Source organism: Balearica regulorum, chromosome 6 (genome assembly GCF_011004875.1).
Source record: "Balearica regulorum gibbericeps isolate bBalReg1 chromosome 6, bBalReg1.pri, whole genome shotgun sequence".
NCBI lineage: Eukaryota > Metazoa > Chordata > Aves > Gruiformes > Gruidae > Balearica > Balearica regulorum.
The window spans coordinates 22,611,678-22,638,335 of NC_046189.1; the positions used below are offsets into that span (position 1 = coordinate 22,611,678).

At 38.8% G+C, this 26,658-nt stretch overlaps 1 protein-coding gene across 16 annotated transcripts in view; it reads right to left on the reverse strand.

Annotated features, from left to right (window-relative positions):
• CSRNP3 (cysteine and serine rich nuclear protein 3) overlaps positions 1-26,658 on the reverse strand; it is a 106,315-nt gene that overhangs the window by 12,950 nt on the left and 66,707 nt on the right. For 13 of the 16 annotated variants that reach the window (XM_075756774.1, XM_075756765.1, XM_075756767.1 and 10 more), the window contains 2 exons: positions 15,268-15,438; positions 2,078-2,337 (listed from right to left, as the gene is read on the reverse strand). In XM_075756774.1, the coding sequence (XP_075612889.1) occupies positions 2,078-2,337; positions 15,268-15,415 (408 nt within the window). In that variant the 5' untranslated portion in view covers positions 15,416-15,438. Of the gene's footprint in view, positions 1-2,077; positions 2,338-15,267; positions 15,439-16,996; positions 17,122-17,588; positions 17,700-26,658 lie in introns of those variants that run through there. The other 3 variants (XM_075756775.1, XM_075756779.1, XM_075756772.1) reach the window with 3 other exon arrangements.

A 26,658-nucleotide genomic window follows, 5' to 3' on the forward strand; every position in this document is an offset into this window, starting at 1 on the left:
CTAGTTTTGAATACACAAGGCTCAAACCACTCCTTAAGCAGATCCCTTATCAGAATTTAAGCTTGAAACTGGGGAAGGGGAAGAATTCTAATCCCTGCTTCTGTAATTATTTTAGTATTTTATTCAATTACTATTTAAATAAAAATTAAGTTTTGGGGCTCTTACCCATGAGGTGAATGCTGTAACTGCTCAGTATACAAAGGCACCTATAGAACCATACCAAACCTGTCATGTATTTCTTCTCCTCCTGCAAATCTTAACTGCTTTGCTGCGCAGTGGTAGAGCACGAAGGAATGGACTCCAGTCATGTGCTGAAAGCTGTACGCATCCAGCTGGCTGGGAAGTCAGGCGCCTGGGCACCAAGTGGAATTAGACAGCAGTTTGCCATTTCAAGGCACTTCAGCTCCTGATTCCTTTGCTGGATGACTTCCTTCTTGTCTCCTCTGATTTTTTTTTCTCAATTTTGTTACACAAAGAACAAATGAATTAATGAAATCAAAGGTTTGAATATTTCTCAAACAAGTTGGGTAACTACAGAGGGAGGAAGATCATCAAGAACCATCAAATACATTTTCCAATACAGAACATCAGGGGAACACCAGGTTCTCTTGACTGTCATAATATTGCTCATCTGAAATAAACTTGCTATGTGGATGGGTACAATTTCTCTCATAGAGCTAAAGGTTAACATCCTAACAACAGAACAAGGCAATGAATATGCGAAGCCTTTGGGTGAAATTCACTTCAACTCTGTAAAATGTCAAAAATTTAGGTTAGACACTTTGCCTGTCCTAGCTGGAAATTATTCCTTACAATTTCCCACAAAGGAAACCAACTGCGTCCACAGACCCAGAAGCCTTAACGTAACCAGGGTCATGCTAATCATTTTAATAGATCTTAATTTGAGGAGGTATTATGAGTAAGCAATAAGGACTATTCCAGATAATTTATTGTGCTTACTCATAATGTTTTCTCACATGACAACGTATTAAAGTAAAGCCTACCTTGTACCTTTCATCTTGACAAGATGGCTTTTATGTCCAGATTGCCATTATAATTTTCACACTCTGCTGCTAACAAGTGTTTATGCCAGTGTCAGCAGTGTTTACACCAAAGTGCTGGTGCTAAATAGCTAAAGTGACTTGAAGATGATTTTAAAGTCTCTATCTGCTTTTAATTAAGATAAGTTTCTTATTTGGCTCTTCACTTTTAGCAAGTAAAATGATGAACAGCACCTAATATTATGGATATTCAATTCCAGTATCTTCCTGTATTTCTATTTTTTTAACAAATTCTACAAGAGTATGCTTTCTACCTACAGACTTGCATATTTTAATCCAATGCAAAAAAATTAAAAAAACAGGGAAACTGAAAGAACACAATCCCCTTCTCTATTCTCCTCTACTGAAATACGCAGTTTCTTTCCTCTCCTACACTATATTGAAAAAGCCAGCTTCAAAACTGTAGCCAAGATTTGTCCTGACTAGCTAAACTAATACAGCCAGTTCATTTGTCTGACACATTTCTTCTCTAACACAACATCCTTTGCTGAAATATTAAAGACCATATAAATTGATACATTGGAAAAAAACATTTTTAGTATTACTGTTTCTTACTTTTTGCCAAATTCGCTGAAGTCAGCCAAGAAAATAAGCTCTTTCACTTTCTGTACTTAGGGATGTTACCCTTCCTTTTTCTAATAGGGCACTGTGCAAGGGCTCAGAAGACCCATTCTCTTCCTGGCACTTCCAGACTTCTGCTGGACACTCTGTTCAAGGCTAACTTCCACCCCTCTCTGCCTCTTCTCCTCTCTGTAGAAAACAGAGTAAATAATAACCTCCCTGTAAAGCACTCTGAGGTACGCATCAATAAGAGCTACAGCAGCACTTGGTAATATCAAACAAAAATATGTCTTCAGTAAAATAAAAATTAGAAAAAAAAAAAAGCCATTGTTTCAATTGAAAACGGAGTGGATAGAAAGGAAATGGGTTTTGTTAGAACACACACGTTGGGCCCATAAAGCTCTGACACTGCTCACTTAAATAAGGCAGGTATCAAAGTCTTGAAAAATTTTTACCTTTAATTTTAGAGAATTGAGTTTTTCCTCCCTTAGATGCTCTCTTAACATCTCTCGGTGAAGCCTCTCCTGTTCCATCGCAAACTCTCCAAGCGTGTACTGGCGCACGCTGTTGTGGCGAGTAGACATTCCCAGTGTGCTTCCCCCCTGGCTGGGAACGCTGGTGAAACCTTGTCTTCTCGTGAAGTAATACACAGTAACACAGTTAAAATGGACATTTTTTGTTCTCTTCCGCTTCTCTCTCTTCAGGATCGAAGAAGCTAGAACAGATGCAGATTACAGTATGAATGATAACTTGCAGTTGTATAGCAAATTCATCACTTGTGTAGTTCCATTTACCTTAACAATACTTGACTATGTACACACTAAGTTCAGAGGTGTGCAATCTGAATGAGAAGATAACATTAGAAATATTTACCATAGATGCAAACCTGGAAGCCATTACAAACTGCTACAATCACGAACACTATTGTCTACTTTAGAACAGAAACTCTTGGCCAGGACAGTTGTGTTTTCCCACAGCATTATAAAAATGCTTTATCCTTTTACCAAGGAAGCAAATAAATCCCAGCAAAAGGATCTTCTTTCACAGTGTCACCTCAAAGACAGTGATCCACTGACTCGCTCCTCTTCAACCCCCTGCAAACAAAAAGCACATGACAGCAGTGAGGAGAACAGGGGACTCGGTCTCTCACAGGTCTATATACCCATTGCTAGTCTGTCAGCAAGGCTTAGATGTAGAGATCTGTAACTACATCTTTAAAGCACTGGAGCACACCGGCAGAAAAGATTCCTATCTCTTATAACCTAAAATGTGAGAAATTAGTGTGAGAAAAACTATAAAGACAATATGTTTGGTGCTTCAGACTCAGAAATTCACACCATCATCATCGTCACAGAATAATACAGGAATAATGCTGATTGTTAATGAGATCCACTTCCTTTTTCTTTACCTTCATCCTTCTTTCTGCTGCCATCCACTGAATACATGTGTGTTATATACATTCTAATGTATAGAATTTTGGCAAAAAAATTAAATCTATTCTTTTCTAATTCTTTTCTGAGTCCCCTCACACTTGTGCTCAGTTTTTCTTATACACATATGCAGTTATCATATGAAATGGATTTGTTTAAAAACAAATGCCAAATTTTAACTGTTAAACATTGCTCTTTTTTCTACAGACATTTAGTAACTCCTTCCAACGATACTGATCTATTGTTTCTCACTGTTAACAGTGGTGAGCCTTTAAAGAAGAAAAAAAAAAAAAAAAAAAGAGGCACAAACATTAGAGAAAGATAAGAGACACCCCTTGATTTTTAAGATGAGCAGCCTGATTTATTTGATTTAATGCAAAATGGCAATAGGATATTAAGAATGTAGATGATAAGTCATTGCTTTGCAGTTTAGAAGCAACAAATGGGCAGGTGTAAATGAGAGACCTAACTGCCAGAACTCGGGCAGTGAAAATGATTTAAAAGGTGCCTGACCACTCTTGAAAGACTTGGAACCATTCTATCAAAGCAGCAGGATGATGTACTCTGCTCATCTAAAACTGCACCATCTCTACAGTTTGGAAGTGCTTGACCTTCAGCCTTGGTTTCCTAACAGGTCTGGTTTGTTGTCATGGTTAAAACATAGTTCATTCTCTAATATTATGTAGTGAAATGTTAATCACCACAAATGTAAAAACCTCAAACTTTTACATGAAGTAATTCAGTCAAAAAAAATAGCATAAGCTACCTAACCATATGAAAAAAAAGTAGAAAGAAAATATAGTCCTGTATAGACAGTATGCCCTACTGACGTAATCATTAAGCTATTTGGGGATCCATAAAACATTGAAATAGTATTATTTTTCCTAAATACGGTGAATAACTCTATGTCATCTCTTCTACAGTACGGCTGGGAAGTAGTCAGAATATATTCATATTTATGAAAATGATGTTTAGAAGAACAGATCAGGCAGGAACTGCAAAAGATGACAGGATTTTATTTGACTACACAAAAGCATAGATTAGAGATGTCAGTGAGGGGACTAGAGAATTGTGACCACCTCAGTAACAAAGGACACAAAAGGAAACACAGTTGGCACTGTAAAGGGGCTGTGTTCTTCCTCCACTACACTTCCTGAAATCTCTGAGCGGAGGGCTGCCTTAATGTGATCTCAAAAGAATTATTATTAGATATTGAACAGGAACGTTGAATGTTTTCCAACATCAAGGACAAAGTGTTCTATAACTCATTCAGTACTTTTGCTTCAAGCCAACCAGAACTCAGATTCTCTGATCATCTTATCAAGAGTCAGGGGCATATGTTATTTTGCATGCACTGTACCTTAAATAGCATGTTCAAAGCAGTTGTAATTACTGCTAAGGACACTGCTTAGCCCAAGACAGAGCAGAAGGACATACAAAATACATATTTTTCTGATATATCAGAAAGCATGAACATATGCCTGGACAAAATTTACTGACATTCATCAATTAGTAAGCTCCTTTTGGAATAAGCAACACAGATTGTGCATGGCTTGCATGCCTCTTTGGAGTCAGTTTCAAAGGTTTTGCAGGGAAACAAAAGCTCATAACATAAAAATTTACCCAAAGAGTGTAAACAACACACTTTCCAGAAGAGATCTAGTAACTGCTTCCTTGCTTGGCCACTCTCAGGAAAATATTTATGTGCCATCTGCCTGTGCAACAAGTGGTATCAGTGGATGCCACTATCATCTGTTCTGCACAAAAACAGTGGTATGGACTCCAGGCAGAGTCTGCTAGGCAGAGATGTGTTGGTTTAGCATCTGCTGGACAAACACCATCAACAGGAATTAGAAGGTGGTTTTTCAAAATGAATGCCACCATCTTGGGTCGAGCAGTTCATGGCGAGCGAGGATGCCAGAGGGAAAAGGAATACTCATCATCACCTAAAATTGTCCTGTGGATCACACACAATCTTTAACACATTTATGTACCATTACAAGTCTGATATATTCCATGGAAGGAAAAAAAATTATTCCATTCTCAGGCATTTAAACAATTAATATAATTTTTAGTTTCATGTTTCAAGATTATGTGGAATTAAATATTTTTGACAGATACAATAAGTACTGTAATGCAAAAACATATATATCAATTATCAGAGGGAAAGATTACATTATTAAGAACATAACTACTGCTATGGAATTATCTCTTAGAAAAGAAGGTCTTCGGACATAGATATCTTCAAACAGCACTGTCAGAATTCCTCATCTGAAATAATATTAACTGCTGAAATTTTGATTTTTGGCATTGACATTGGAACGTCTCAGTTTCTGGCTTTGGCAGAGCAGAGCCCCAGTTAATAACGTGCTTGCAACTGGGCTGCCTCCTCACGGACTCAGGTCAGGTCCTGTGGGCTCAGCAGCTCCTTGCCATGCACAAGCAGCTGCTGCAGATTCAGGGCTGTAGCTGGACACAGCACAGCCCCATTCATGCAGGACTTGACCCAAGCCAACAGCCACAGCACAGGTCACCTGCACCACAGACTGTCTATGACAAAACTGGCAACTGTCTGTTAATAAAATTCCTAAAGGTGAGGCCAAAAGAACTAAAGGAAAACTTTTAACAGCAAACACTTGCTTAACCCAAGCACGGCTAACCTATCCTGGAAACACAACCTGCTCTTTGTGCTTACCCTTTTGCTATGGTTGTTCATCATCTGCCTGCACACGTACACAGCAGGATGTGTTTATTCATCTTTTTCTCAGTTATTAACCTCTCTCCCTCATAACAATCTTCTTTATCCACAGCAGTTAGAATTTATTTCATGACTACATATGATATTTCTGCCTTTTCTCTTTATGCACAATTCCTGGCTTATGCACTTCTCTAGCTACTGAACATACAAGGAATCTCAAAGGTTTCCAAAATGTAAGAACACCTCTATGACCTGCAGAATGGCACAATGCCAAAGTTTTTTATTATAGCCCTTCTGTTTTCAATGTTTCAATAAGGTCCTTTTTCAGTCGTTGACTGTCGTACAGAAAAGAGAGAATTGTTCAGCAGTCATTCAAGAAATTGAGATTTCAGTGATTTGTTCATAAGGCTACACACCGACATGAAACAAGCTTTGTCTCATTCGAGACAAGCTGTTTCTACACATTACCACCTCCCATGCTACTACCCCTCCAAATTACCCAGATTAAGGCTTGACTCAGTAAGCCTGTCTTACCTAACACGGGGAGATCAACTGTCAAAAGATTAAAAACAGAACATACAAACATCATTATGGGTGTTCCCAGAGGTGATAAATTATACACATAGTTGAGGACTATCTCCTACATTGGGACACTAAGTCATAGCTTTTATTACCATCAGTTTTATTAAATTTGTTTCAATTTAAAATGGTAACATTTTATCTATGAAAAAGCAGCTAACAGTAATGGCATACAAGATGGTTTAGCAGAAAGACTAAGTGGTCCTCAGATATTTTTTTTAAGCTTATAGGTACTTGATCAAATGCATTAAATGGCTTTTTCCACACACAGTGTGTCCTGTTTCTCTGCATGAAACAGGAGGCCCCACTAATTCCTTTTTCAACGATACTCTAAAAATAAAACTTTAAAGTCAAAACTGAAGAAACTGTCAATGTAAAAAAAAATAAAATACAGCTATCATGAAAATAACAATAACCTTAAAAAAATAAAACTGTTCTGTAAAATAGCTTCCACGGCTGCTGTTCTTTCTTGCTTACGCTGCTGTGTTGCATAAATCTCCATCACAATAACGATTAATGGGAGAAGGGCAAATATTACGAATAGCATTTGACAATAAAACTTCCCTGTCAGATTCATCCTGGCTAAAGTATGTTGTACAAAGTATTGATTTGTGCTGGAAATTCTGCCACCAAACAAACATAGCAAGTGAGGAAATACTTTCTGGGTTTGGAAAAAGACTCCTCAAAGAAGAGGGTAAGAAAAATGAGAACCATTCAAGTCACATGAGGTTAGAAAATAAAGAAGGGCCTTTATTCATCAATAGTTAATAAAAGAGAATGAAATAATTTATATGGCAGAAAAGTTTAAACATATGTCTAGAGGAATGCGTGAAGAGACAAGGGTGAAGAAAGATGTAGCAATAAACACATTGGTAACAAATCGCTGTCAATATTTTCATAATATATTTTAATGTCACTAGAATACTATGGTTAGAGTCTGTCTGCTCAGTGTTGTAGTTATATGGAAAAAAACCACCAAGTCCTGCTGCTAAGTTAGCTTCAAATAATGGTTGCCATCACCTTATTAATACCACCAGGCTCATAATTATAAAAATTTTTGCACTGACCCTCTCTATTGAAAATAAAATGCATTTTTCATTTTATGTATTATCGGGAGACTGAAGAATTTTATCACTAGCTCATTTCCCCCAGGTTACTCAAAGCTACGTATCAGCAGCTTCTGAAATTGTGCGCTGTTCATTGCTCTCCCTACCCCACACACTGAGATATTTTCAAAGCATGGAGTGGAAAGGGGGAAGCTGAGGGGATTCCCGCTGACCTCTGCACGTGGGGGTGCACTGTTTATCTGCTGGCCCTTCCCACCCACGGGAACCAACCATGCCAGGAAGTCCCAGCCCAGAGAGGTGCAGGGGGAAGACACTGGTGGGTGCCACCTGCACCCAACATCCCCAGCCACTGCCTCCTCCCGCAGCTGGTGTAAACTGCTGCTGCTGGTGCTGCCCCTTCCTGCTCCACCTCAAGCTGTATTTTCTGCTCTCTCCCCTGAGAACAACCACTACTTACCTATTTGTGAATTTGTGAAAAATGAAAGACACAAAGCCGCCAACTCTTCCCACATTTGAAAAATTCAGGTTTTATCACATTTATTTATAATGTCTTGGTAACAAATGTCATCATGGGCCCATCCTACTCCCAAATGCCAAGAAAAGTAGTTTTCCAAAGGGGAAAAATCAGTATTTACACTAGCAGTCCAGTGTATCCTTAAGAGAGTCATCCAAGTCTCATCTGTATATGAATAAATTAGAACTGATGAAATAGGTAAGCAACAGCAATAACATGCTGGCAGACCGAAACAAAGTTTTTCTGAATTGCTCTCATATACGTAGTGTATATATGCACTATACAGCTGCACTTTTCATTTGCCTTTGAACATGCTCGTTATGGTCTCTGGGCAGTGGAGCTACATCAGTGTGAAACCTGTGAAAGACAGGAGTGTTTCCTTCTGCGTGTTTAACAGCGAAAACAGAATCAAACCCCCCACACCTGGGAAAAGATCGCGCTGCGGCTGTATTTGTCTATGAAATGCAAAGCCTGCTTCCTAAATTTACAAAATCCTGCTAGGAATGACATCTTAAGCCCATCATGTTTTTAAAACATTTTTTACTGTAAAAACTGGTAGTTCTTTGATTACGAAACATAAATAATCTCAGTTCTGGCTGAACTCCAAGACATAAGCACTTTCTTCTGCTGTCTCAGCTCTTCTCCTGATGTCAAAGACACATTAAAATAAATGTGAACCATATGGCTACCTGGCAGATTACTAACACTCTTGCATCAATAAGGGCAAAGCAATTCATTGTCACTAGTGCAGAAGTATCTTAGACACATGAAAATTTCAAAAGGCTGGAAAAAACAGGTATGAGGCAGCCTTTTGGATTTAAGTTCTATCTTAGACTGGAAGAAATGCTGCTTTTTTTTTATACTCTACTACCCATTTGTCTGCTATTTATGTACTCTTAGTACCATATAAACCACGATGGCAACAACGATTAACACTATTCTCCACCTGCTCCATGACTTTCCCATGCAGTGTTCCATCAAATCTAACACCACAGAACAGCAAAGCCTAGAACGTCATGGCAATCCAGGCCAGAATATCACTTATAAAAGCCAGCGCGCTTTGCAGTCTTCACAGAAAACAAAACCTTGCAAAAAGGTCATATTCCAGAAATTGCTTCTACCTCTGCCTCGTATCTCTCCTTCTACCCCACTGCCTCCTGAAAGATATTTTTCTAAGAGTCTCCATACACTTACAAATTTTAAACGCTTAATAACGAAACACTTTTCCTACACGATGAAAATCCACATTAAGAGGAAATGCTGTGACATATGATATACTCTCCCAAAGAAGCGTGTGGACTTGAGGGCAGGGAGGTATTTTCTAAAATAAATTTGAATCTGGAAGTCTTGAAGGGAACTGCAGGCTCAGAAAGGCGTAAATTGAGTAGTGGAAATTAGACAGGACAGGAACAATCCTGCAGAACAGTAACACTTACCCTAGTAGCATTTCACTGCTCCATCCTTCTGGTGTCTTCCTCTTGGGTAAAGCCAAATCTAAATTCACCTCACAGGAGGGGCTCGACAGGAATGCTTGCCTAATGCTAGATTTATTTATGTCACATTTGAAAAGGTTTTTGAAAAATACTAGCTCATGGACAAGTTTGACATGAATAGGAGAGGTTTTTCATTTGTACTTTAGTTAAACATTTTACCTCACAGTCAGAGTTTTATCTAAGATCTCACAGAAATGGTAAATTCTTGAGATGCATGCTAAAAGCTGGAATTTTACTGCTGAACTTTCAGAGAAAGCTTTAAGTTTACTTCCTCAGCACCCTCTATCTCCAGAACACTTTTCTGTGACAATCATCATAGTAGTCCAGTTTCTTCATTCTGCGAATACTGTCAGCCTGCAGGGAAAAGTGGAGACAGTTAACTGCTCTCTACCTCACCGTATACTCTAAATGCCAGCTGCTGTTTCATAGATGATTATTTCTGACCTTGGCCCCAGCTTCGAACAGTGTGAGGAGGAAAGCCGCTACCACGGATCCTTGCAGGAACACCCATGCATAACAGCTGTATTTGCGGAACTCCCCTGAGACACTAGAGGCAATCCTTTGTCCCATCTTATGGGTAACTTCTGTGAATAGCCATTTGATACAAACACAACTTCCTATTTAGCTGTCCGTGACTTTGCATTTGCAAACATATTTTGCGTATCTGTCATGAACATCTTCAACAAAAAAAATGTTATCTAAGCCAACAAAAACATCATGTAAGGCAAAAACTGTCCCTGTTTGTATAGTATATGAAATGTGCTAATTTATAGGAGAGAAATTTTCAAAAATATAGAAACAGAATTAGTTGCACAATTCCTTCTAAAAACCAGTGGGAACCTACCTCCTAACCCCTCTTCACATTTCTTTAAAACTCCTTCTACAATCATCCTTACTCCAGATTCTCAGAACCTTCACTGATCAGCCACATTCATAATGAACCTGAGGCATCCAATACTCTTAAAGACAGTACCCTAATTAGCATAATGACAGGACCTATGATTGTGTCTGGCTGCAGGATAACCTTGCTAACAGCGAGATTCAGATAACTGATCAAGGATGTCAACTAGGCTGTGCGATGGTTCTACCTCCTGTTGATGAAGATCACCTTGTCAGATGAGCTGGTGGTGGAGACTCCACCTGGCTCTGCAGGTGAAGAAGAGAAGCCTCTGCAAAAAAGGCATTACGCTGGAAGCTTCAACTTCACTACATTGAAGTTGAAATGGCAGAGGAAAGCAGCAGCTCCTCAAAGTACATCTCTTAAGAGATGCATCTGTGATTAATGTGGTATGGGGAGTTTTTACCAGCACCAAAGCACAAAAGACGGGACTTCATGAAGTCTTCCCAGGTCTTTCAATTGCATGCAATTATACCACTTAAATTTGGGTATTTTTCTTTACCAGAAAAACAGATTAAGCATTTAGGGCCGGGTACCTCTACAAGGCAGGATGAATTCCTCACGCCTGAGCTGGAGCATGGAACCTGGTGTCCCTCAGCACACACAGTCGTAGGAACCGTCACGGCGTTGTACTGACGGCAATGCCAAAGACAACTTGCTGTGGAGCTGATGAAACACAGCAGTGGGGTGCCCTAGCTCAACAGGGCAATTTATAGGAAATGGCATTGGGTGTGCACCCACCCTGTATTCTATGTACCTCTAAGGAAAAAGGGAACAAATACTCTTAAGTCCTGACTAACACTGTTTATGCATACTTGGACTGCTACTCGAAGATGAACATCCTTCTTTCTGATATGGAGGAGGGGCTGTGAAATGGGACAGGCATGTGCACTGGTTAGTAATATGCTTTGGCATCCATTAAGGTAAATCTGTGGTGTGACTAACGGCTTGCTGAATCAAAATGAAAGGACCTCAATAGACTGAGAAAACTAAGTAAAAAAGATGCTAGGGATTATATCCATCAGTGGTAATGAAGGCACTCCATGACCATTTGGTAAGAGATTTAAAAATGTGCAGATGTGTGTGAATACCTGACCAAGAAAATACTACATTCGTTTATTTTTTGGTTATGAACCTGCTAAAAGTTGCCTATGCTTTATGGATGGTAATTTCATTTCCTGACCCAGAAAAAGACATCTGTAAGTTAGGCTAGGGAGTTATGTTGTTGTTGCTATCTTGATTTATTTAAATGGATATATTGTTAAAGAAACTCTGTACCTATCCCTGTGTAGTAGTCACATAGAATAGCACTTAGGAACATCTCAGTCATGTATTTTCTGGTATCACACTACAGGGTTAATTGTTGAGATCAAACCTATCTTCTGGTGGTTCTGCTCCACCTGAATGATCCAGAGCAGCTGTGTGCCTCATTTACCTGGCAGGTTAAACTGACCTTAAGGCTAATGGAGCAGGAGAGCTGAAAGGTTCTTGTTTATCTGACCCAACACATACTGTTTCAAGGGTTGTGTAAATACTGAGATGCATCTGATATTCTAGATAGATTTCTACACGAACTGCCTGCTTGCTGAAGCACTGAAAGAGTTGTAGCTGCAAGTGATTAAAAAATTCTCTGTCAGGTCAATTAGAAAGAAAAAAATTAGACTTAGAGGGACACATTAGGCTTCTTTTAAAAGCTCAGTTAAAGAATTAACATATAAATCTCGATGTCGACTACAAGTCACCCACGACCTGCACATTTTCAGTCAGTAAAACAGAGTTTATACTGAACTTCAGATTTACTTACAGGAAAATGGACCAGAAGGAAGACAGTACACAGGATCTAACAGTCTCACAAAAAGAGAAAAGAAAATGGTACACAGTGTCAGGAAATGGCTTAGAAAGATAACTCCCATCAAGGAGGTACTCGGGCATGTAACACAGGGAAGAAATCAGGCCAGCCTTTCTTCTGCACTGGCTCTTTTCAGTCTGTGTATTGAAAAAGTCTCACAGAACTCTACCTTTCATATGCCCTTAAAAGTACTGATTCAAATATTCAATATAGGAAAGCTATTTCATTTTGGGAGATGACTGTGTTTAAAGAATGAACAAGACACCTTCCAACATACACTGTTAACAGTTTTGTTATTGTACAACACATCTGCATGTAGATTTCAAGTGAGCATCACTTACTTGCTCTGTAAGACACCTGTATTCATGAGATACGAACACTGACAATTTCCACATACTCTGCTTTGACAAGACAGGGCCAAGTACCTCAGTAGGATCAGTTCATTTTTTATCAATTCCTAGAACTCAAAATCAGCTTTTTTAAATAAGTCTTTAAAAACCCCTAGAAGCTAAAAAAAAAAAAAAAATCTAAGTACATACAAATAAAAGTGCTTCTGCCCTGAAGAGCATCGAACATCACACACGCAAATGATGTCAACCAATACAAACCAAAATGAAAAGACTGTGTGTATAAAAATTTCACCAATTGTCCAATTAAAACATTCTTTCCCAAATCAAAGCACATGAAGACTCAAGAAAATGTGAGAAGATAACACAAAATAAAAATCCAATCTGAAAAAAAAATCCTGTTTTTTCTAGAGGTAGTTATCAAATTAAAAACATCTTTCAGCATCTGTAAAGTATATTTACTGCTTTGCGTTTATTTTAAATATAAACATGATTAATTTTTATTGCAAACATACTAACTTTTACCATCATATATCACCACTAAGACTCACCTTTTTAGTGCAGAGTTAATCTTACAACTAGCAGATGTGCCTCAGGCTAGCTAACTAGTGATTTTTGTAACACTGCTCAATTGGTAGATGTTGATTGTGTAAACATGTAAGTAACTGATATGCTTTAATATTAAGAAAGAAGAAGGTGCAAAATCTCACTTGCAGCATTTTAGCAACAAATTAACAAAATCTGACTTCCCCACCAAGTGCAACATGGAGTGTACTTGGTAAAGTTACAAAATAATGTTGCTCACTGGAAGAGAGTCTGGATGCAAGATAAAACCACTTTTCCATTCCATACTTCGTCTGAGCATCAATATCCTCTATTTTCTTACCATTAAAAAATTATCACCTTTATCAAGCTCCTGCAAGTATGCTGTATTACAGTAAGAGCAAACAAAGCAGAATGTTAGACGCTGAAAGATGCCACGTTCTAGTGGCACAGAAACTACTCTCCAAAAGGCTTTTCCTTGAGGACCGTGAGATTTGCTTATTCAAATGTAGCACCAAGGCCATCTGTTTGGTTCTTTTCTTCCCAAACCAGCCTTACGTAATACTAGGATTATTCCGTATTGATTTCTTGGAATTCAGGCTGCTGCATCTATATTAAAGACAATACTTTTTAAAAAGTAGTATCAATGCACATGCAAACAATGTATTCTTTCTATTTCTGTATCGCCAACTGATATATGTACGTATTTAATAAAATGTAATATGTACAGTTTCTATAGATATGTGTGTGCGTGAGTGCGCGCACAGATACACATTTATTACTCTGGCCACAAATATGTCAGTTATATGCATCATTAATTATAACACTGAAATGCTATAGTTTCCCTTACATATTTTATTCAAAACCTAAATTATTTATTGTGTCAACTACAACCAAAGCTTATTGTTACATGCACATATTACAACTTCCACGTTTCTCCCCTGAATTATGACCCTTCTTTGCATTATCTGTGTATTCACAATAAAATTGCTGTCTTCTGTGTGGGTGGCAATGACTGTTTGATGTAAAAGGACTGCTTTCAGTCTATGATGAATAATCATCTAAGTCCTTAAACAGATGCAAAAGCTAATATTGTCACCAAGCTATTTCTTAACACTACCAAAGACATTTACTGGGTCACTTACTCCTTTGTGGCATTTCAATAAAATAGGTCCCCTACTAGTACTGCATCTTAAATGTAATTTACCACGTCAAGATTGTTACACGTAAACACATTTGCAAAGTTGTGGCTGTGTAACCCTTTGCACAGGAATGCTCCATACTAGAGCAGAGGATTTGGACCCTCGCATCCAAACCCTAGCTCAAACTGCACAGCAGCATTTGGTAGACAAATTGGTTACAAGAACATTCACATCACATGCTACAAACAATGATTTCTACATGCAATCTAAACCACATAGTTATAAAGATCACATTGTTTATGGGCAGTGATGAGGAGCCTCACCTACTCCTTGGCCCACAGTCTTAAGAAAACAGCTTTATAGCCACTAACTCCAGTGGAGAGATCTATATGCAAGAGAGTTCAAGGAGGCAAACCCCTGCTTTTTAAAACATGCAGTTCACTATTAAAACAGTATAATCACCTGAAACGAATATCATAAGCTACAAATATAAGCTGTAAATTCATTCTTCCTAGATATATATGCTGCACATATAGCTTTGCTAACTTAAAACCAAATTCTTATTGGTACACACATTGCCTAGTACAGACATACCCTCCCCGACATGAAGGATAGAAACTATTGCAATAATGTGTCCCATACACAATGTTCCTCAATTCCAAATAAAAGAAAGCTTATGATTTTCTTTGGAGAAGAACTCTCACCAATACAATACTGCAGATAGCTGCCAGCTGCACTACACTTACCTAAGGAAAATAAACAAACTTACCTAAAGCACCTTCCCTACAGTACCTGTTTGAGACACCTTAAGCACAACTCCCAACGTTAACTACAAACAGCTACATAATTCAAACGGCAAACAGGTAGGGACTTCCAAGTGACTTCAGATTTTTACACCTAATTTTTATATAGTTACAAGAAGGCAAAAGGATGCAAGTTTGCTACATCATTCTGAGCAAACTGAACACCACACAGTCCATTTTATCATCTGTTCAATTTAAAATTATCATGTTTATCTAACCATAAAATTTATTTTATTTTGAAGAACAGGAAGAATTCTTTAGATACACCACTTCAGTACTTACGGGTAAAATGACTGGAAGTGGATGGATTGACACTATCACCACTGTCAGCGCTTTCACTGCTAGAAATGTCATCATCTGATTCCCGCACAGAGGAACAAGGTGAGGAGCCATCAACTTCTTCAAACTTCCTCTTTAAAATTCCACTCATCGCTGCAATGCTGTCACATGCACCTGTAACAGGAACAGAGGCAATGAGGCACTGAAACATCCAACTGCAGAATACGCAGTCATAACCTCCAAAGTCATTTTTACTTAGAAGTACCAATAAGATGCCACTTCTAGTCTTGAATAACCATTTAGTATGAAATTAGATATAATTAATAAGGAGGCAGTGAAACTATAGAAAAGGAAAAAAAAATCCTAAGTCATACTCTAACTTGACATGTAGGGAGATGGTTATTTTGCTAGAATAATGTGTACGTTGCTTTCAGGAGTATTTTTCCCATTTTTATGTCAATAGCATCCCTGATTTCTAGGTTATGTTGCGAAATTTCAAACAAGGAAAAAATGGGAATTTCTCTTCAAACATCCTCACTTGGTCCCTCCCTTGGCTGCCACAGGAGGAAGGAATGTTCACAATCAGGGATGAAATTAAATAAGAAGAAATCATCCTGAACACTACAGTTCCCATTGCCAAATACATGTGATCTAATCAGTGTTCACCTCACCCCTATAAGAAATCCATCTGGTAATTCCAATATTATGGACAGATAAAAGACAATGCAGTCATAAGACCATATACCAATATAGTGCTCAATAAATGCCTGGAATTCAGAAATTCCCCAGTCCAGTCAGAGGCACCAATTGCCTCCCAAACTCTCTCCTTCCCACATTAAGAAATGAGAGTCCAGAGGTTGAGAAGAAGATTATAAAACAAAGTGTTCGAGCAGAAATTTAGCAGCAGAGGTAGAAGTAGAAGATGAATTGCACGTAATTAAGGAGAAAGTGTACCCTTAACTAACTGAGGGGAGATCAAGGAGGACATGCAGCTGCCACCATGCCACCCGCCGCACTGCAGAGGCAAGCAGTGCCGATAGCTAATCCAGGCAAAAAGTTTGTCTAGGATTGATGACATGGTAGACTCGCCAAGTAAGACACACAACCTAGTGCTACGGACTTACCACAGGGGTTCTGCCAAATCCCACTGAAAGCAAGGAAAAAAAAAAAAAAGAAAAAAAGAAGAAAGAAAAAAGAAATTTCTATTCCTCACTGAAACAGAACTTTTGAAATCCCTGCAGCTACCTTTAGGACTCATTAATTCTGAGCCAGCTGCATTCTGCTCCATCAAGGAAGTTGGACTAGATAACCTCCAGAGCCACCTTCCAGCCAACATTTCTATGGTTTTATGTTTAAAAAAATTAAAAACTTCAGGAAGCTAACATATGCTGGGCTAAATGACTGGTCAGTAAGGCAAAGTTAAGGCAGAGACTCCAGCACTGGCCATACGGTTTAACAATTAGCACATTTCAGAGTTTTGGCCCAGGTCACCTTGCACGCTCCTGGATAACGCAGGATGAAGCAGGTGCCAGAACCACTCCCAGCAGGCAGGCTGGATGACAGCACCCGGGTTTTGGCAGAGGGCTGACAGCTTAGCCACTGTGGACAAGACCTGTACCCTGCCACTTGGCAGCCGAAGCCAGAGAATGCTGTCCTTAGCCTGCACCTCTTTTATCTTTTTATTTAATATAGAGATAGTCTCATCTCAGTGATGTAGCTGCTATGTTCTGACCCTGTAAGCACAGCACTTCAGTAGATCCTCTGGTATCTTTGCTCACACTTGGTCTAGTAGCAAGTAGTTTCGATGTCTCCTAGGCATCCTATAGGTCCTTTCAAGCCTCAACACCAGCCTCCTTCCTGGAGAAAACACAGTGACAGTGTGAAGAGGTTTGCAACCAACTTTTGGCCTGATACGAAGCTAGAACAGGATAAGGGTGGGTATATGAAACTGAGAGCTACAAAACAAAAAAATTAAAAACTGAGGGGCTCAGCAGGTTACAGAATCTGTAGCACTAATTCAAAAACATAATTCGGCAAACATTGAAGTATGTCTATAGGAAATCTTGGGACTGAGGTGGCAAGAATATCATGGTTTCATCTCAGTGCAACAGGAAGTTAGTTCTAATTACTTGTTTTGCTTTGCTGACAAAGCATTTTACATTGTCTGCCAGGTCCTAAGCACAGCAGGAGGGAGTTATGGGCAGGTTTAAACTTGCCTTTTTAAGTCAAAACTAGAAATTAAGTATACATTATACAATATTTTTATGATATTATTTAATTACAAGGACTAGAACAGAAGTTTTATAATAAGGGAGTTCATTCACCTCTTAGGAAGCAAAAGCTCCAAGCAGCACATACGTGATTGCACCAAGTTTAATATCCTGTCTCCAGCAGTAGTCAGTATTTAATGCTTCAGTGGAAAGCAACGGGATGAGAAATCCAGTCACAACCACTGCAGATACATGACTGCTTCCTCATCCTTGCAGTCAATCTCCCCTAAGCATAAAGTTGAAACATTGCTATACGACAGTGCACAGCCTCTTATAAATTCATTTGACTTGCTCTCCTGAGGCAACAAGTTTCATAGTAGTTTATGGGGAGAAAAAGCCCACAACAAAACACATCTCCCAAAACTATAGCCATAGATCCTTCAAAATCACAGCAGTTTCAGTCTTTACGGTATTTTGGACAGTAAACAGCAGCTGAAGCATGCCAGTGTCTAGCAGCATGCTGTACTAGATAGAACTCCATGCATACAGGTTCTCCCCACAAAGTGGAAATAGCTGAAGAGAAGTCACTGAGCTCTTCCTGCTCTTGTACAGTGATATTTCTGTTTCAATTGCCAATAGTAATTATATTACAAGGGAGGTACAGTGCATCTGCTGATCCCATATGGAATTAGGAAATGTCTTTGTACTTGTGGAGGTGTGCAGGGAGGGAATGGAGATGGAGACACAAATGGAAGAGCAGCATCAAGTTACTCATCCCAAAGCTGAGGAGCCTGCCTGACTGCTGCAGTTGCCAGAAAGCACCCGGCATGTTGTTGCCTACGCTCTCAATCTCACAGCTGTGCAAACCTTAACAGCCTGCCTCTCTAGGGAAGTCCCCAAAGCATCACAGCCTCTTCCTAACACTGTTCCAATTTTAATGTGGTAACTGCAGTGTTCATCAGCCAGAACAAGGGAGAAAAAGTGAGCAAAACACTGTGCAGGTCTGAAAACACTTGTGTACTCAGTTACTATTCAAACAGATTCTTTCCAATTATGAGTTAACGATTCCCAGAACAAGACATGGGTTCCCATCAAAAGGTATCCAACTCTTGAGAGTAACGTACAGGGAGCAATGGTCCCTGATAAAGCTCTCTTGAGTCTGCTCTGGGAACTGGTCCAGATTCCCTAGGGCCAGAAAACAAAGCAAGGGGAGTGACATGCAATCTCCACAGGCACCCATTGCCATGTCACAGTTACACCTGCTCAGCCTACACCCTGCAAGGGCACAGGGGCATACAAATGGTTGATTACTGCCTGTTGACTGAGAAACAGCTGCTTTCAATTAAGAAATCAGTAACTTTTAAATTATTCCAATGCCCTCATATTTGACCAGTTCTCAGATCAAAACCCCTTTCCTAGAAGGCTTGGCCCACCTGTCACCAAACTGTCTTCTTCAAAGGCATCTGAACTTTTTCAGCATCTCACTTTCTCACTTTGAAGTTCCCTTAGCCTAAAGGCTGCTTCTGCACATACCCAGAAGTTACAGATATTTGACATGCCTGAATAACTTCATGTCCAGGTCTCCCTGGAAGCCTGAAACTTGGTGTTCTTCCAAGCAAGGTGTCTAAGAACAAAAGGAAAATGGAGTATGAGTGCAGAGCATGTTGAGAAGGAAAAGGGACAGAATGGTTGGGCTCGGCCTAAACCCATGAGTGACTGCTTCTGTACCTGAAGGCTGGTTAATGCAGTACAGCACTTGGCATGCTACCTGTGCACTCTCTTTGGACTATGAATCTTGGCATTATTTTCAGTATATACAGTGAAACAGTCTTCACCTAAGCAAAGGACAAGGGTGCTCTCCGCTAAGCTATAGCTTATAGTTCAGTTATTACTGAACAACAGACTCAGCTCTCCAGCATCCTGGTGAGTTCCTTAGCTGTTAAACTACTGTGTTAATTACAGAAAACCCATTCAGCAGCAGATCTTTACAAGAAAGATGTTTTAAGAGGAAGAGTGACCTACGCTCTCTTCTAGAAAGGGAAGGTTTATGAGCTTGCCTTCAGAAGCGGGCAGTGGGCTGTGACTGCGGGCCATAAGGAGCTTCGACAGCAAACAGCTTCCATGCTGAAGGGTAACCACCCAGATGTTGGGATTAAAACATTTAACTTTCAAGCATCTAACCTCTAATTGCCTTGCTGCTTATTTCATTAAGGAGATGTGATTTAGTGACTAATCCTGAAGCTTTACTCAGAGGCAAAAGACCTACAGTCCTCAATGACCACAGCCTATCCTTACTACATAAAAGAAAAAAAAAAAAAAAAAGGATTCCTGCTCAAAGAGTCTCATTGGAAGGGCAGAGTATTTTACAGCTGTCTCGACACTGCTAAGAAACACACACTTCTCCCTACAGTATGTTACTGGACCTCTGCATCAGCAAACGAGCTCTGCTGGCACTGTGATTTTGCCTTGTCTTCAAACACAATGGGATTTTGATCAATTCTAAAACACTTTAAAAAGGAAATGTTTGAAAACCAAAGCAGCTGTATTAAATGATAGGATCTCTGGGGAATGATAGCTGGGCCATTTTCAAAATTCTTTTTCTGAACATTGATCCCTCTCCCCTTCAATAAAAGGCTACTAGATTCCTTTAATTTATCTTCTGGCCACCTTAAAAGTCAACTCAGCTTTCTTAACACCCCTAACTACCTCTTTAAAACATTAAGTTTGCATATCACAGCAAATGTAATGTCAAGATTACAATTTAAATATTTAGTCAGAAGCTCCCTATGAGGAAATACACCTTACACTACACAATGCCGGCTTGAATTGAGAAAACATTAACACTTGAAATTAGAGTGACACAGTATTTAGTTGTAGCCTACACACTTACTTTCAAAAATATTTCCAATCATTATGACTTCAAATAGGGAGGAAGTGAAGTGAAAGTGTCAACAATGAGACTGCCAAGGGGGCAGTCAAAAGAAATGGCAACAACAATTTAAATGGCTAAATAAATATAGGCTAAAAGTCAAGTCAAGGGTAAAGATATAAATTCATACTGCCTCTGGCAGGAATCAATTATGCTGGCTATTCTGACCTCTAAATATGTTCTTCTGGAAAGGGGAACATGAAGAGCTTGCTCTTATTCTCTCACTTTTTGCCCATTTTTTCTCATCTCCTTTGAAAGTTTCATACGAACCTTCGTGTATGTTTAAACTTGGCAAAATATCTAAAAAGTGAAAAGAGATAAACTGTTTTATCTGTGTTAAAAATAACAATGATTAAAAATAATCTTGCAACTGCAATGGTTGAAAAGCACTCTCACTCCCAAAAACTTTAAGGAAAAGACTTGAAATTTTTAGTAGAGATGTATTTCAAATGTCAAAGATTTACCTAAATGCATAAGAATTTCCCTAATTTAGTCAGGTTTTGAGAATGACAATAAAGACTGAATAACAGCACAATGGAAGACGTAAAACTGGAGAGAGGGGAAAAAAAAAAAAAGATGAGAAAGGATTGAAGGCTTAAGTGAAAGGTTATGAAAAAAAACTCCTCCTTTCCTACAGAAGCTGGACTCTGATCCAAAACCACTGAGTTTTAAGTTTGTTCACTGATTAAGAGAAATACAAATGAAATAGCAGCGCCATATGCAGCCATGATCACTGGAGGCCAGTTATACAGGAGATATAAAAAATATGGGTGTCCTCAAAGTTGAGCATTACCATGCAGCAGGAATTCATCTGTGCTATGTATCTGAACATATAGCCAAGGATTTGCATTAGCTCAGCTCACTTTGAAGAAGCCAGCACAATCGGCAGAAGCAGATCAGTTGTACTAATACACTCAGATTCTCAGCAGAACTGATTTGTGAAGCAGAATGCTGCCCTAATACAGTTAGACCATTTGCAGTACCCTTGTGAAATGAGTTCTTAGCTTCAACAGCCATCTCTGAAATGTAAATATACATTGCTTTGGATATCAAAATAAATACACAGTAAAGAGGCATATGACTGCAAAAATTATGCTATTTGCCAATTATTCCTGCTTAGCTCTGCAAATTCTGTTGTTCTTCTAACATAGGTTTTCTTTTGTCACGCACAGGTAAAATGTAATTATGTATACATGTTTAAGATGCCTTAACAAATATTTTTAATAAGAATGCATAGGTAGCATGAAAAAATGGTCTTAGCTTATTATGCACCAAATCCTGAGATATTAAAGAACTGTCTGTGCACAGCCACAGCCATTTGCGTTTTAGTATTGCTGCAGCATTATACAATAGGCATGCTCAGCACGTTCCCTAATGGAGACTGTTTCAACTTTCCTCTCCTTAATTCAGCATTCAAATTCCAGCTTGGCAGATGATTTTGTCTAACCTGATGCCTCTGTCTTGTCACATCCACCCAAGAATAGGCACAGCTGGAAGAATACCACCTTCTCCTATGCCTACGGAAATGCTGACACAGATCTGGGAGCTCCAGAAGCCTCCAGGTTTTCAGTGAGGGAGAACATGGAAACTGGTGTGGAGCCCCTCATACTACAATGGTCAAATCACATTCTTCAAACTTCAATAACAAGTAATTTAAAACTTACAGTATGAGCTTAGTTCTTTGCATCTGACAACTTACAAGCAACCAATCAAAAGATTTTGGGCTGATGGGCTTTGTATTTTTCCCTCTTTTCTCTTCTCTTTTTTTAAACACCAGAACCACAAAAAACTCCCATAATACCTTGTTTTATCTTTGTAGTAAATGTTAAAAATAGGAAGAACACCATTAACCCAATTCTCTAATACTCTCACAGGGCTGTGTACATTTTTAAGATACCAAATAAATATTTAGCATAGCTATTAGTAGCAACTTAGCAATTGACAGGCATCTCTGGTAGCCCAAAACACTTCTTGAAGAGGTTACTCTGTGGCTTCTTTTTACTGGGAAGCTGAAAGAAAATGGCAGAAACTAAACAGCAGCTCAAAAATACCATAAACCCTATTATTTTCTTTAGCAGAAGTATTTGAGGAAGAGTGTATGAAACAGGCCCCTATAAACAAAACCAAATTTGGTCAGCAGGAGCCAACATTCAATTGCCACCAATGAAATGAATATAGGTCCATGGCATGAGAATAAAATCATGACTTCATTCAAGGCTTAGCCTCAAGTGAAGCCAAAATTAGTAAAAAGATGTTTAAGTGCATCTTTCTCTCTGGAGAACAGAGTCAATAAAACTATTCGTACTGGAAAATATAAATTATTAATATCTACTGGAAGGCTGTGATGTTTTAAAACTACTATCTTCAGAAATAGCTTTATGGCTATAGTAATTCAAGCTTTCTATCTAAATCAAGGACAATGCATGACCAACACATAATGTTACAATCTGCAGCTTTAATACACACCCAAGATAGTCCTAAGTAGGCATTCAGGCCCATAAAAATGACACTTAAAAATAAAAGATGTAAAATTAATATTTGTTTCTATTATTTGTTTTTTGACTTTTCACCATACATGGTGTATCTATTCAACCAGGAAAACCAGTATGTTTCTTTAAAAAAAATGGAGATTTTTAGCAACACTATTATTTCAACAATAAACACTGATTGGGGAGATTCACCAAAAAAACCCCATAACATGCACAACAAATTACTGAATACAGGAAATAGTGAATTTATACAATACATAACTAATAAGATTTCTCCTGCCACTGGCACGCAGGTAGTGTTGACCATTCAGGTTCTCTTCTGAGAACAGCACAAAGTAAAAATAAGGTATTTAGTTATCAGTTAGAAAATACAAGTACAATTTAATTTCAAGTTTACAAAAAAAAAAAAAATCTGAGAAATGAACGGAACTTGATTCTTTGTGGAGTTGCCCCGTCCGGATGGATTACCTGAGGCACAGTAGGGGGGTTGCTTCACTGATGCTCTTCCCTAGGGTTGCAGTGTTTAATGCATTCCTCTATGTGGTTACTTCGATAATCAGGGATTTAGTCATAGTGCAAATTTCTTTTCACTGATGTGAACTAATAGTGTCTCTCTTTTCCATCTCACTACCTATTCGCACAACACCTGAAGAAGATCTACTACTTCTCATTCAAGCTCAGCTGAAATGAGGTAACGGGTTAAAAAAACTAATAAGGAAAATATGATAAACATATTGGGCAATATGATAGGCATAGAGAAAGCATAACTGCATAAGCCTAATTTCCTTAAGAAATCAGTCAAAAAGATCAGCTACACAAAGATTTCAAATTCCCAAATTTAGTGACCACAGCATCACAGAATGAGATGATTTTTATAGAGAGACAAAACATGCGTAATCAATAAATTCTCAGTAATTTTAATAACGACCACTCCAAAAAAGGTAGGATTTTTAAAGCATGTATTCAATTACAGCCAATCTTTCCAATTATTAACTTCATACTTTTGGCTAGCAAAAATGACACATAGGTCCTTACTCACCTGTGCGTGTGTACCTTTGTATACTCAACACAAAGGCACACGGAGGAAGGGTTTATGGTGTTACCACAACATGAATGTGTAAAGTTACAGACCACAGTAAGACTGACCTAAAATTAGATCCCAATTGTGTTAAAATTGAACATTGACTCTCTTAACATTTTTGTAATACTAAAGACAATCTAGAGTTTATGGCTGTAGTGATTTGGCATCATAATAAACATGTCTAAAAATTCCTTTCAGTTCACTTTATAATTCAAAGCTGAAACTGTTCCAGAAGGCTGACAGAAGAACTGCAGATCTAATAACAAGTATGTACCCATCCAATTCCCAAGGCACTCTTGTCACCGAGACAGTGATGAATAGAAACTAAGCGGCTAGCCCATTCCCATAGCATTGCTTGACTTGTAAGCACCTTATGACCATTCAATGACATCTCAGCCAGAGGACTCTGCTGGGACGAAATTAATTATCTGCCCGACACTCTCCCGAAAAGCACTGCTGTGAAGGTATGTGGCTTATGCTTTCAACCCAAGGTATTTTTATTTGATATATTTTATGATAGTTTGCTTTATCAAATCTCTGATTATTCTGTCTTTTCCAGGGGAACTGAGATGAGGAGGTTAACGTTCTGCAACTTTCACTTTTCCATTTCATTGTTAAAACATGCTTGTTTAGAAGTAAGAGTGGGTGAGGAGGGCATAATGGTAAATAACTGAGTGACTTAATTGAAAGCTACAAAGTTAAACCTTGAGCTACTCTGAAAGCAAATGGTTCAATAAAGACTCTGGTACTGCAAGAGAGCAGAACAATGGCAGCTCTGCAAGCACTTCAAGTCCCCCAGAGTCATGGGGTGTGCCCCCCATAAAATACTTCCAGGCAGAAATGTTTGCTTGAGAATAGCCTGCTTAGCTGTCACAGTTCATGTTGGAAGTAAGCAATGCTAGCATTTGTTATCCACACTAAAAACAATGAATACATACATTTTGTGGCTTTCAATATTTTTTTGGTTTAGCCTTTCATCCCCACACAAATAGCATTTACTAGAGATTGCTATTGCTTAGGAAGTACAACTGAAAACATCTGCAATCCAGCTTACTTTTTTAACATATTCATGCTCTATTAAAAGGAGACTTTGTTCATTTATAATAAAGTACAGATTTTAAAATCACTGAGAAGTTCATTATCAAATTCAGATCCCTATTCAAAAAAACCACAATCTCCTCCTGAAGTCACTGCAATATCAGCCTATTTCACCCTCCCAGAAGTACCACCCAGCTGCTCCTCAGGGGGGAGATGCCCACTGGCCTGGATGAGCCCTGGCCCCCACTCACAGGCAGCCCAAGGAGATGAGTTTGGAAAAGCAGCCCTCTTCCCTCAGCTGTGAACCCCAGCAGGGAAACGTAAGCGCTGGTGCTGGTCCATCAGCCTTTCCTTCCACAGCTCGCATGGTTGTGTGACGCCAGTTGCAGAGACACCACAGCAGGTCTTCAGCAGTTCCTGCTGCTTTCAGCAGACAGCACTTTTATGGCAGGGTGCTAAAGATTCCCAGGCCAGCTCTGGACCAGCTAGCTGAGGTACTGACACCAGAATAGCTGCAGCAGCATAGTGCTCAGCTCAGACCAATTTATCCTGATTTGCAGCACAGGTGAAAAACACAATTTATTTATAAGCACGCACAGAAATGATTTACCAGTATGAAACAAATAAACGTAACACAACCCCAAATTCCTCTCGCTGCCCTCAAAGGGGCAGCATGTCAATGAAAGCTACAATTACCACAGAGGCTTATTTACTCTGCAGCCTTACCCTACATAACAGTATCACTTGATTGCGTTTCCTCATCAAAATCCAAGGACCACACAGGACAGTGAAGCTACAATCAGTAAATGATGTTCCAGTTCCTGCCCACACCCCTCAGAAAGACTGATGAGGGTCAGGCTCCGTACTGTGTAGCCCATACTTCCTACTTTGCACTAGATAGTAAAATAAATATGTAAATCCCTATTGCTTATGAAAGAGCAGGATACTAACTGGCCCCAAACTGAATTAGGACATCAAGTTAAATATTTCAGGAAATGATTTATGAAGTAGTAACCAAAAGCCATCTATCTTTTCATCAGAAAGCCTAAAAACAAGTGGTCCAATGCATTTCGATGTTAAGTTTTAAGAAGAATCCTTGCTTATATTTTTGCATTTAAACATACAAAACCCTGAAAAATTCAAGCAGCTCCTCTTCCTTTTATCCCTAATTTTGCTTTTAGACAACATACTTATTAAGCAGATTTTCCACCAAATTTTTATGGTGATACACATTTATATTCCTTTTCCCATTTTCCCTGTTTCATTGCAGAAAAAAAGATATAAAGCGATGGTGAACTGAAGCAAAGGTCCTAGAAATGCAAACTTTTTTGGAGGGTGAGGGATAAGACTAGAGGAAGGGATGTTGTTAGAGACAATTATATGTAAACCTGAAAGAGGAAAAAGCCCAGAATTTTCCAGATTTTTTTTTTTTTTTGTTAGCGGTTATTCACAACTCCCATTTATCACAGGTTTCATTAGAATACTGTATCCATATTTGTGGAAGATGGAGAAATTAAAGTCATGCTATTTATCCCAGTATTGTTTTAACCTAGTAAATATTTTTGGCTTGTGTGCATTTGTAGATGAGTCATATCTGTCTTTTATCTACATTCAATCTCCTTTTCAGGGTCAAAAAAAACCCTACAA